The sequence below is a fragment of the Sinocyclocheilus grahami genome, unplaced genomic scaffold (genome assembly GCF_001515645.1).
Source record: "Sinocyclocheilus grahami isolate Dianchi unplaced genomic scaffold, SAMN03320097.WGS_v1.1 scaffold116.1, whole genome shotgun sequence".
NCBI classification, from domain to species: Eukaryota; Metazoa; Chordata; class Actinopteri; order Cypriniformes; family Cyprinidae; genus Sinocyclocheilus; species Sinocyclocheilus grahami.
In genome coordinates, this window is record NW_015505295.1 from 1,532,481 (window position 1) to 1,543,870 (window position 11,390).

General features: G+C 35.0%; 2 protein-coding genes across 2 annotated transcripts in view; both read right to left on the reverse strand.

Annotated features, from left to right (window-relative positions):
* The window catches only part of LOC107589417 (uncharacterized), an 84,515-nt gene that overhangs the window by 16,598 nt on the left and 56,527 nt on the right, over window positions 1-11,390 (reverse strand). The gene's annotated exons all lie outside the window — the stretch shown is intronic.
* Window positions 5,753-11,390, reverse strand: part of LOC107589482 (nuclear GTPase SLIP-GC-like) — a 20,668-nt gene continuing 15,030 nt past the window's right edge. The window contains exons 5-13 of the mRNA XM_016277931.1: window positions 9,761-9,852; window positions 9,491-9,627; window positions 9,216-9,389; window positions 8,989-9,146; window positions 8,127-8,250; window positions 7,779-7,887; window positions 7,437-7,565; window positions 5,998-6,082; window positions 5,753-5,869 (exon numbers count right to left, since the gene is read on the reverse strand). Of these exons, the coding sequence (XP_016133417.1) occupies window positions 7,447-7,565; window positions 7,779-7,887; window positions 8,127-8,250; window positions 8,989-9,146; window positions 9,216-9,389; window positions 9,491-9,627; window positions 9,761-9,852 (913 nt within the window). The 3' untranslated portion in view covers window positions 5,753-5,869; window positions 5,998-6,082; window positions 7,437-7,446. The remainder of the gene's footprint in view (window positions 5,870-5,997; window positions 6,083-7,436; window positions 7,566-7,778; window positions 7,888-8,126; window positions 8,251-8,988; window positions 9,147-9,215; window positions 9,390-9,490; window positions 9,628-9,760; window positions 9,853-11,390) is intronic.

The window sequence follows — 11,390 nt, forward strand, 5'->3', positions numbered from 1 at the left end:
GTGGTAGAGGTAGGAAAAACCCAACAGACAGACAGTGACAACAAAGAACAACATACTGTAGAGAATGACAGTAACAGCAGACAAATGGCATAAACAGACAGCACACAGACTCTACAACGATTCTTTTTTTGTTTTGTTTTACTGTATGTGTAAATTTGTTATAAACGTGTGCTCTTTAAAAAGTAGTAAGCATTATTTGCCAGACACATACATTAAATGTTTAAATATCTGTTACATATATGGTACTGCTTAGATTATTTCACCATCTGTACACAAATGTAAGTAGTGAATGTGTGTGTCCGTGGGTGGGGCTGTGTCGGTGTGGTAATATGGGCCAGTGTGGCTACAGTGCCAGGGCTGAATTTTTGTCCCAGTCTGCCCCTGACTTCCTGCATAATATTCTTAATCACATCCTTTTGCCCAAAACCTCTAATCCTTGACAGGTATTTTACCTGTAAAAACAAAAACTATTTTATAACTGTTTATAACTGTTAAGTGTTATTTATTGTCATTACATTTCTTGGAATACTTTGAAAGACTAAAATATTTTGTATATAGACCACAAAACTTTGTATGTAGTAGAAGAGTAATAATGAAGTGGCATTAATACTATAACAGTTTTTATTGTCCATTTATTTTATTTATTTATTTAGTAAGTAGCCGTGGAATAAGGATAATCAGTCATTGCAGAATAAACCCCTTACAGGTTCTGTGAAAGTTTATTCTTCTGGTGGTTGAGTGTACATGTACATGATCCCTTTCTTTAAATACTGTGTTGACTCACATATTTTTGGCATGTTGTTGCATCTTTGAGCTCTCTTTCAGTCCTGACCACATCTTCAAGGGTTCTGAAAGGCAGATTTAGGTTTGTTTCATCGTCTTTAGAAGGAATGCTGGTACTGCTGGGGGCTTCAGAAACGGTATTGTCTTTAAGTATAGTTTCTTTAACATAGCAGAGTTTTTCTGAACTGTGATCTTGATGTCTCTCAGAATTTGGAGGAGCTCATTCTTGTCTGTTGTGTAAAATGAGTTGTGCTGTAATTACAAAAAAAGAAAAAACTTCTCAAACTGATTATGACCAAAGAAGTAACTCGCCATCAGTTGACAATCTGGATGTAGATGCAGTTGCTGCAGGAGGATGTTGATGTTTTAACATTTTCTTGAGTGCTTTCAAGTCTTTGTCTTTTGAGTATTCTGGAGAATCCAGTGGCTAGTAGAAATGACCTTTATATGAAAATAAACAATACTTTCACAAAACAGCACAAATTAATTCTGACCTTTTGATAGATAAAATCGCTTGAATATGTATACGTTACTTACTGTTCTTTCTGTTCTTTAAATTCTTGTTGCCCCTCTTTTGCCTTATCGAAAGTGACTATAATAAGATAAATATTTTTTTATTATTTGAGAATTTAATCAACAGTAATAAATCTCAAATTTAAACAGTTATTACCATACCATATTCTCTGTGAAAGCTAATATTTAATTTCTCCCATTGTTTCCCTCCTGTTTCAGCTTTAATTCTGTTCTGAACAGCTTCCATGCACTTCTCTGTTGATTTGAATGGGGGCCAGTGACATTGTCTCTTGTCTGAGCTCAACCAATGTGATGGTGCCACCATCACCTCATCTGAGTCCAGCAGAGTAACTACTGCATACATGGTCAGTCTAGGTATTTAACTTTTCCTCTCCATTGGCAAATGATGATTCTGAAAGAAAACGTGCCCAATGTCTGTTTGCTATAGCAACAAACGCTACTTTCATGCATCTGATTATCAGATAAATAGGTATTTAACTTTTCCTCTCCATTGGCAAATGATGATTCTGAAAGAAAACGTGCCCAATGTCTGTTTGCTATAGCAACAAACGCTACTTTCATGCATCTGATTATCAGATAAACCTCACGCTCTTATTTCAAGGTTGTTGTTAATGCTGTGGTTATTTCTGCTCCCTACATGCAATAAATATGCATCTTTCGACTGCTAAGGTAATGTCGTCGGTAAGATGCCGAGAGCCATTGAAAAACTACAGAAAAGTAAAACTACTTCACTTTAGCATTACTGGCCACGAGTACTAAGGAGAGATCAGATCACACATCAGCTGCTCAAAAAATGTGTCAGTAAGACGAACGGAGCGCGAGCACAATCCTGTGACTGCAGGATTTACAATTCAAAAATCATGTTTCAAGATGCATCAATAAAACGAGTGAATCATTACACCCCTAGTGTCTCCTGTAAGAAAGCAATGTCTGCATTTTGTAGTTCTTGAAATTTCTGGTCTCTGTTTTGTTTAAGTCCATTAACATTCCAGGTGATGAAGTTTATGGTCAGTGTAGCCATTGACAGATCTGCTCTCACAGACCAAAGATCCTCAACTTACTAAGTTCTGTCAAAACAAAGAATGATGGAGGGTGGGAACTTTTTGTTTTGCATTCATTCAATTGCGAGTCAATTACTGAGACGTTCATGATATCCTGACAGTAATAAAAGCATTTTACAATTGACAGACATTTTTATCCAAAAATGTATAAATTGCATTGGTTTACACTTAGTTTACATTTTATCAGTTTGTGCCTTCATTTAGTGTAGTGTGTTTCCAATAGCGAAAGAAAAAAAATTCAAGATAGTGTTGAACTGATTCCTATCCAAAATAGGAAAAACATTTAGACATTGTTTACAGACAGAAAGATATCAAATTTGCCGTCAGTTGTTGTATTATAAGACAGTCATGCAGCAGTATTAGGCTAACTAGTTTTCTGTAATTTAACGCAAAGTAATATAACACAAAGTATACTGTCTTACAAATGTACATTTGTCATGTCTGGTTTTGGGTTTTGTTCCTTGTTTTCTTGTTTTTTGTTTTGTTCATAGTCATGGTTCCTGTCATGTCATGTGTTTCCCTTGCCCTCATGTGATCCTGCTATTGGTTGTCTAGTTTGTGTCTTGTTCTCATTGGTTCCTTTGTTGTATGTGTCAGGCTTTCATTGGTTGGTTTATGTCATGTGACCCCTATTGTCTGATATAAGTAGCCCTCATGTTGCCTTTGTTCCTTGGTCTAGCTTGGTTCGTGTAACCGCTGTAGGTGAGTTTGTTCCAGTCAACTGTTACAGCATTATATAAAAAAGACAATAGGAAAAACGTTATGATGTTGTTAAACTTTGGAAACATGTCATCATGAAATTGATCTATTGCATGTGTCCTATGTTTTTAATTAGTCAAGATGTGCTGTGCTACATTATGTTGAAGATTCTCATTTATTTTGCACCCAATGGCATCTGGGAAAAGTGTTGCCGGCAATAGATGTGTTTGCTTTTAATAAACAAAGTTGTTGCTCAAGCAGAAACATTTTCTGATACTTTTCATTTTTGTAGGCTGGTACCAGCATGACCTCTTTACTGCATGAGTCCACGAAAGGGTTCCTGAAGTCAGCTCAGCTGGTTTCCATTGGATCACTTTGACATGGAGCCCAGTATGTAATTGTGGTGAAGAATAATTATTTTGCCCTTAGTCTCAGCCTGTCAACTATCATTGAGATTTTGCCTGTCTGTCTTTTGACCAGGTTTTTGATTGAATTAATTGTTTTAAGGTCAGCAGAATGCATTAGATCAAATGCATGAACTGTATGTGAGTGATGTTTATTTATGTTTTGAGCGTATTTTTCAGTTTGTAAGAACATGTTGGAGTACATGAGAACAATTTGAGAACTTGTTGGTAATTTACATGCTGTGAACTTGCAGACAACATCTATTTGACAGTGATTAATGGATTAATTGCATTTATCCAAGCACTTTAACATGTTAATTTTGACAGCACTAATTTTAACGCTTGTGCGTCAATGTAATAAAATAAAAATAAAAGGCAGAATTCTAAGGTCCTTAGGGGACAAAAAAAATCTCTGTCAGAAATATATATATATATATATATATATATATTTTCCCACTTTCACTGGCTTCATTTATTTGTTTGTTCATTCATTCGTTTGATGTCATAACAGAGGGCCATTTGATATCCTCCTGAGACCCAGCTATGGAGTTTTTGTCTCTGTAGTGGACATTATATTTTAGTGAACTTCTCTGAGACCTCACGTGTCACAGTTTTAAGTCTGGATGTCCTGTACAGAGCACATTCAGGGCTTTCCAGAGATACCAAATGATTGGATGTTTCACCATGACCACTCCCTCTCCTTGGTTTTTAAAAATGGCTGACATTAATTTAGTGATAAAATTGTACATCCTTATGGAAATATGATAATATTTTGTAATTATCATTTATATCTGATTCATTTTCAAATTGTTTGTCATAAATCAACATCTCAGGAAAATGTTATAGGGTTTCAAACCAAAATATGACTTCCTGTTATGAAGGAGTGAAAAATGTAAGGGGGTCTGAATACTTTCCGTACCCACTGTAGTTGAGAATCACCCTTATACAAAGTTTGGTATAAAGAAAATCCTGAAACCTAAAAATTGATTGTTTTGTTTTTTTATCCCATTGTTTTCGTCTTTTCATGTCTATTCATGTCATTTTGTTTTTTAGAAAAAGTGAGTATGGTGTCCTTCAATTTTCTTCTTATGCTCTAAACAATGTAATGACATGAAAAAATATTAAATTCACAAAGCTTTTTTTCTGGTTCTCAGGAGGATATAACTGCCATGAAACCTGCCCTAAAGCTTCTTGAGGCACCAGTTTTTGAATATGTAATGAGCGCGGGATTTTATGTTTATGGTCACTGCAGAGGATGGAAATGAAGAAAACTGAATAAAGACTCAAATTGGGGTCGGTTCTGTGCAATCTTATAGATTCTGAATATTTGGATTTTACTGAAGATTTGTGAATTTATTTTGTTCTATTTATGGTTCTATTGCCTGTCAGCATATAGGCCTAAAAAACACATTTTGTGTCCAATGGCAAACAATAAATATCACATGCTAAGTAATGTTTCGTTTTATCATTTCAATCTCACCACTAAAACTTGTCACTCACAATCGCAGCAATTGGCAAACTGTATGCAAACTGTATTCCACTCAATTCTCGCTTGAAAATCAAGCTCTGTCCTTTTTTTCTTGTTTGAGAAGTAATTTCACTCAGATATGTCAAAATAAGTAAGAAAATAATATATTTTCATTCTGACTTTAATACATAAAGCTTTTCTAACACTGTAATACATTTAGAAATTAGAAATATCTCGACAGCCTGTCTTGACTGTCACTACTGCATGACATGTTTCAGAAAGACCTTTGCAATTACATTCCAGTCTTTACAGTAAATGAATCACATTTTTGACGTCCATCTCTTGGTGTAAAACAGTTATAATAAAATCAACTAATTAGTATACCGTTTGTGTATCATGCAACCCTAAAATAAAACAAGTAAATAAGTTCAAAAATAAGTTCAGAAACTTAAGTACAGAAGAAAAAAAAAAATATATATATATAACACAAATATGTTTAAGTACAAAAAAATATTTGTTGTAAAACCAAAGAAAACATTGGCTGAAAATGTGTTACTTGTTACACAATTGTGTATGTTTCTTTTGTGATTTATGCTGTTTCTCTTGAGCTTCTTATTGCTTGATGACCATCAGTCAGATAGTAGCTCTAGAAGTCTCTCCAGCTCTTTGATCTCTCTGGAGACATCTAGAAATGAAATGTAACAAGATACTGTATATGCGGCAACAACCGAGATTAATTAGTCATACTTCACATTGCAAAAGATTGTTTGTTTAAACACTTGTTTCTGTACTTGTTACACAATTGTGTATGTTTCTTTTGTGATTTATGCTGTTTCTCTTGAGCTTCTTATTGCTTGATGGCCATCAGTCAGATAGTAGCTCTAGAAGTCTCTCCAGCTCTTTGATCTCTCTGGAGACATCTAGAAATGAAATGTAACAAGATACTGTATATGCGGCAACAACCGAGATTAATTAGTCATACTTCACATTGCAAAAGATTGTTTGTTTAAACACTTGTTTCTTTGGTGTAGTAGGATGACATTCTTACCCAGCTGTGTCTGTTTACTGGTTTGTGTTTCTGAGCGTTTTATTGCTTCCTGTAGTTTATTTTCAAGAACACTCTTTATGTCCAGCTTTACAAAGCATAAGAGAAGATTCCATTTGTCTTTAGCCACTGTACAACTGAATACATGATCATCTTAGGTCATATGATGCATTTTCATGGTTTCCTTTTTCTTTAATGTGTTATGTAGCGGTTTGTGCATGTATAAGATCTGCAAAGTAACAAAGCTCAAAGTCTCCCACAAAAGGATTTTTTTTTCTATCTAAAAGCGAGGGCTGACCGAAACTTGCTGAAAACACCCTGATCCAACTCTCCCTCACATATCTACATCACTATGTGGAAATATTTGCATAATGCCGCCAAAATGAATATGCAAAGTATGGCAGTATACACAAATGTATACGCAAGGTATGGCAGTAGTGTTGTTGCCACCATGTTGTGGAGACGCTGTGTGTTACTACACGAAAGCAAAAGCACTTTATTTGGCCTTCTGAAAGTGGATGCATTTAGGAATCAGTGGTTGAGATTTATTTACAACACTGTTCCAGAACAGTACAACCAGTTCGAGAATGTGCAATGCATTTTACGGAGGACAGTTTCCAGAACCTGAGTGAGTACAAGGCTGGCTGTGAATAAAGGTTGTTTCTAAAAAAAATTGGCAATGCCAACTTTGCTAGGACAATATGGAGTTTGGAGTCAGTGGGTATGTTTTAATATTTGCTATTGACTGTTCAAATGGGGAGTTTGGTGAACTGTAGAGTAAAGCATATTGTTTGTTGTTCTTACGATCACAAGTGCAGAAATTGATTTATGTTTACAAACATAGTATCCTCTGTTCTCCGCTTATAACTGGAGGCGAAATGACAAGAAACATAGATGCACTATGTGTTCTGTTTCACACTGGATGCCCTTTTACACCGGCAGCGTTACATGCAGGTTTAAGTTACCACTCTGATACATTCAGCTCAAGCCACGCTTGCAAAGTTGTTTCTGATCGATCGGCTTGGTCAAATGCATTTTCAGAATCTGCCTCAGGCTCAAACTGATATGGTAAAACTGATGACATTATTTACTTTTTTTTAATAAATTTTATCTTTATAATTGCTTTGGAAGCTGAAGCTCACGATTATGGTAAGGGACGTTACATTCCTGACACACGTTTGAGATGTTTGGCCAATCACAACGCACTGGCTCAGCTGGCCATTCAGAGCACACTGCGCTTTTCGGAAGGAGGGGCTTTGTATAAATCGATGTGTTTTAGGAAGACGGGGCATAGAGGATCTAAAATAATGAACAGTACTTGAAAAATAAGGTGTTTTTTGAACATTAAAGCAGGCTAACATATTCTATTACACCCAATACACAAAATAACAAGCTTTGAAAAAAGCATCATATGACCCCTTTAATGAATGTGAGATTAGTACCTTTAAGTTTTTAAACCTTTTTAGCACTTCCATTTTTGCTTTGTTGAACTTGTTTTATCTCATCGACTGTGGTTATTAACAGGTCTTGCCGTTTCTTCATGGATCCTGTTCCTGTCAAAGCTGCAGCTTCTAAAATAAACAACACTCTGTATTCATTCATTTTCTTTCATATAGACACACCAGTACAAGGAAATAAAACATTTCTTGGATATGCTTTTCATGAGTTAATTGTATTTTGTGACATGCTGGGTGACCATTTTATTAATGAAAGTTGTTTTCTTTTTAGCTACAATTTACATGAAAATAGTTTTGGATTAATTGTAACTCCTAATGTTAGCTTACGCTGATAGCAAGAACTCATTTCGTTCTCAATTGTTATTTGTATTGATGAGTAGATATCCTTCTTCATCTCAACAATGTCTCTGTTGAGTGTTGCCTTTAGTTTGGTTTCCTTTCAAAAGGGGAAAACACAAAAAAAAGTCAGAAAAGTCTTGAAACATTAAGCGCCTGCTTACTTCAGTCCTACATTAAACGTTTGTTTTGGTGTATTTCAGTGCTTACTGGTGTATAAAAGAAGCCTGCTTAATTATAAGGAATGAGGATTCATACAGACTTCAACAGAAGACAGACATAGAGGATCAGGGCCAGAGTATGACCCATTAGTGTCCCCAAGAAGACAACTGAACTCACCTCTGTTTTGATGAAGTCCTGAATGTGATGTAGTATTTCAGAGCTGGGGTAAGCAGAGTCACTCTGGATGATACTGAACTTATCAATCTGTTCCTGCATTGACTTTCCTGTTTTTTCAGTAGCACTAGAGCCAAAAAAAAACATTTAGAGTCCATTTATTTAAAAAACATTTTACAGAATATAATTGTAATTCTTGATATATAATCTGAGAATTACTGAAAGGAAATAGTGATGAGAAAGGCTAAATTCCCCCCCCAAAACAAAGTTTGCTTTATTTTTCTATAATAATTGTGATAATTCTATAACCTTATGTGGCTGTCATGAAAAATTAACTAAAGATTCAGACCAGAAGGGACTTGGGAGGCGAGCAAATCATTTCCTTTTCCTAGGCTTGTCTAAATGACCCAGAAGAAAGACCAGTACTCATCATAACTCACTAATATTTTGGGTCCTGCATGGGTGTCATGTGTGACCAACATAAAGATGTAATTCCCTTGTTATTCCCTTGACAAAACATTTGGCCTCAAATTAATCTAAACCCAATCTGAATATTCCTGGGCATCTGTCTCATTTGCTGGTTCACTGCAGTCTACAGTTGGTCCACATTTACAAGCTCTGCTCAAGTTTGTGCTCCAATTCAATGTTTATATTTTGTAAACAAAATTCCAATCATATAATTAACAACAATGTTAATTAAAAGTACTTAAGCATTAAAAAATTTAATTTTTTTAAACATAAAAAAAATTAATGTTCATCATGTTAATGCCCTAAAAATCAACAACAACCATTGTAAATAGTTTATTGCATTGTATTCTAAACTAAACAAAGGGGGCTAGAAATGGATTGATAAAACAGAACTTACGGAAAAATCTGACAGAAATATTCCTCAACGTATTTGTGCAAATGTTCGGCTAAAGACTTGTTTAGGTCTAGAATTACATTCCAATTTTTTGACCAATAGCATCCGTAGTTCCTGCACAAAGCACCAAGGATTTTATGGAACCCCCTTCCATCTTTTTTCTGAGTAAAAAAAAAGTGTTAAAAGAACAAGAAAATGGTGATTATGCAAAACATTTGAATCACACTCACAGGTGCTATACATTTTTTTGTGGAAGCTACACATGATTGCACTGATTCTTCCACTCCATTTGAGAGACGCTGCTCCAGATCTTTATAAATGCTGTCAAAATATTTGTCCAGTTCAATTAGTGCCTTCATTAGGTTCTTCTCAAATTCGTTGCGGATGTTGACTTTCATTTCAATCTAAAACACATCCATACAACAGCAGTGAATTAAAGAATAAAACACAATGGCAGCATTCTGAAGACACTCTAATCCTAGTAATTCTAATTCTGACTTTGTACCATTTTCTTGTCCGTATCCAGCTGGCCACTTTGGATCAAGGACAAAACTCCCTTTGCTTTATTGACATAATCTCTGGTCAGTTCTCGATTAATGCTCTCGTTAATATTCCTCAGATCATCCTGAAGATTTGGGATTTCTACAGATAGACACAATGTTATTTGGACTCATTTGGTCAGTGCTTTATCTCGCTTTATAAAATATTTATAAAACATGATTTTTTTTTTGTCATTAAGTTCTAAAATTAAAGAAATAGACAGAGGATAGCTTACCTGTTTCACTTGATTTCAGATTTAAATTGTCGTCAAAGAATGCTTTGGAACTTACAGTGAAAACTTGAAACTGATTGTCAGTTGAATATTTTCTAAAAGGAAAAAGTAAAGTAATAATAATAAAAAATATGAAGAAAACCACATATCAATAATTTTTAAAAAGTAACTGAAACAAAAAAAATATTAGAAGTATAGAATTAATACCTTTTTAATTCCAGACTTTTCAAACTTTTTTTTTACCCTTGTCTTGGCATGTTCATTTCTATGAAGTATGCATGCTTTTTCCTGATCCTAAAGAATGATTAAAAACAACAGACAAAGACACACATATGTAATAAGTAAAATATGACAAGTAAAACCAGCAAATTTACTCAGAATCAACAGTACAAACTTACAGGGGAAACACAGTTAAATTAAGTACTGGTTCATGAAAACAAAGAGGCCATACAACAGAAAAAGTGCTAGTACAGTCCTTCAACATTTTACAAACCTTGTCTTCTGAGATTTGGTCTCTTGGAAGCCGTGCAGATCTAAAATAATAATAATAATAAGTTGTGAAGTGTTGCATGTTTACTAGATTACTAGAATTACACTTCTCAGCCCTTCATTTCCTATACATAATATTCCAACGTGATCTCATGATAATTCGTATGTATTTTACGTAAAATGTGGTTCTATAAAACGTACATTTACTTACGTTTTTACAGGCACTAAAACGTACAATACTGACGTATTTTCAGCCTCTAAACGTACAAATACTTACATATTTTCAGCATTTTAACGCACAAAACTGACGTATTGACGACAAGAATCCTTATGAATATTGAAATCGCGGCATTCATTTTATTAGTTTTTAGTTGTCATATGAATTAACTTGTTTTCAATTGCATTATTAAATTGTTTACTTATGAAATGATAACATTTCGTTTTGTTGTGATTTCTGCTGCCAGCTCGTTTCCAAGAACATGCCTACATAATGTTAAGACTTCACTTTAAACCTTAAAATAAAAAATATTTCTGCAATCATTTAACCTTTACTTGTCATGTAATGTTTACTTTGTTTGCCATGGGCCACAAAAGGCGTTTTCTCCGACATGCTGTGACTGCCAATAGAACTATAAAATACACCAAAAACGCAACATACATGTAATTGCGAAATGAAACAATTTTATTAGTGCGCTGTAATCCAAATTTTCAGAATCCATACGACTGCGAGGAACAGACCCAAATCCAAGCCTTTATTCGGCGATCTGCTTTCTTCCCCATCCCGAGCAGCGAGTCCAGTGACCGTAAGCAGCAAAGCCCGCGCTGACTGATGCGCTCTTTACAAATTCAAATGTTGCCGCTTCAAACGATGCTCAGTGGCTCTCGCCTGCATTCGTCACAGATTGCGACATGCCGTGTTTCTGGTGAGGTGTGTTTGAATGATGCGCGCGCGCCTTCACGAGTTCACGGAGTGGATTGGGAAAATTATCTGGATAATATTTTCAGCGATTAACAACATAAATTCTGCTCTGGATCACACAAACCTACTGTATTCCGCCAGAGAGGACTGCGGGTGCAACGCATCGTCATTTGGATTACTTTTAGTACTGCTTTTGACATTTTTGCAATAAATAAATGATTGTAA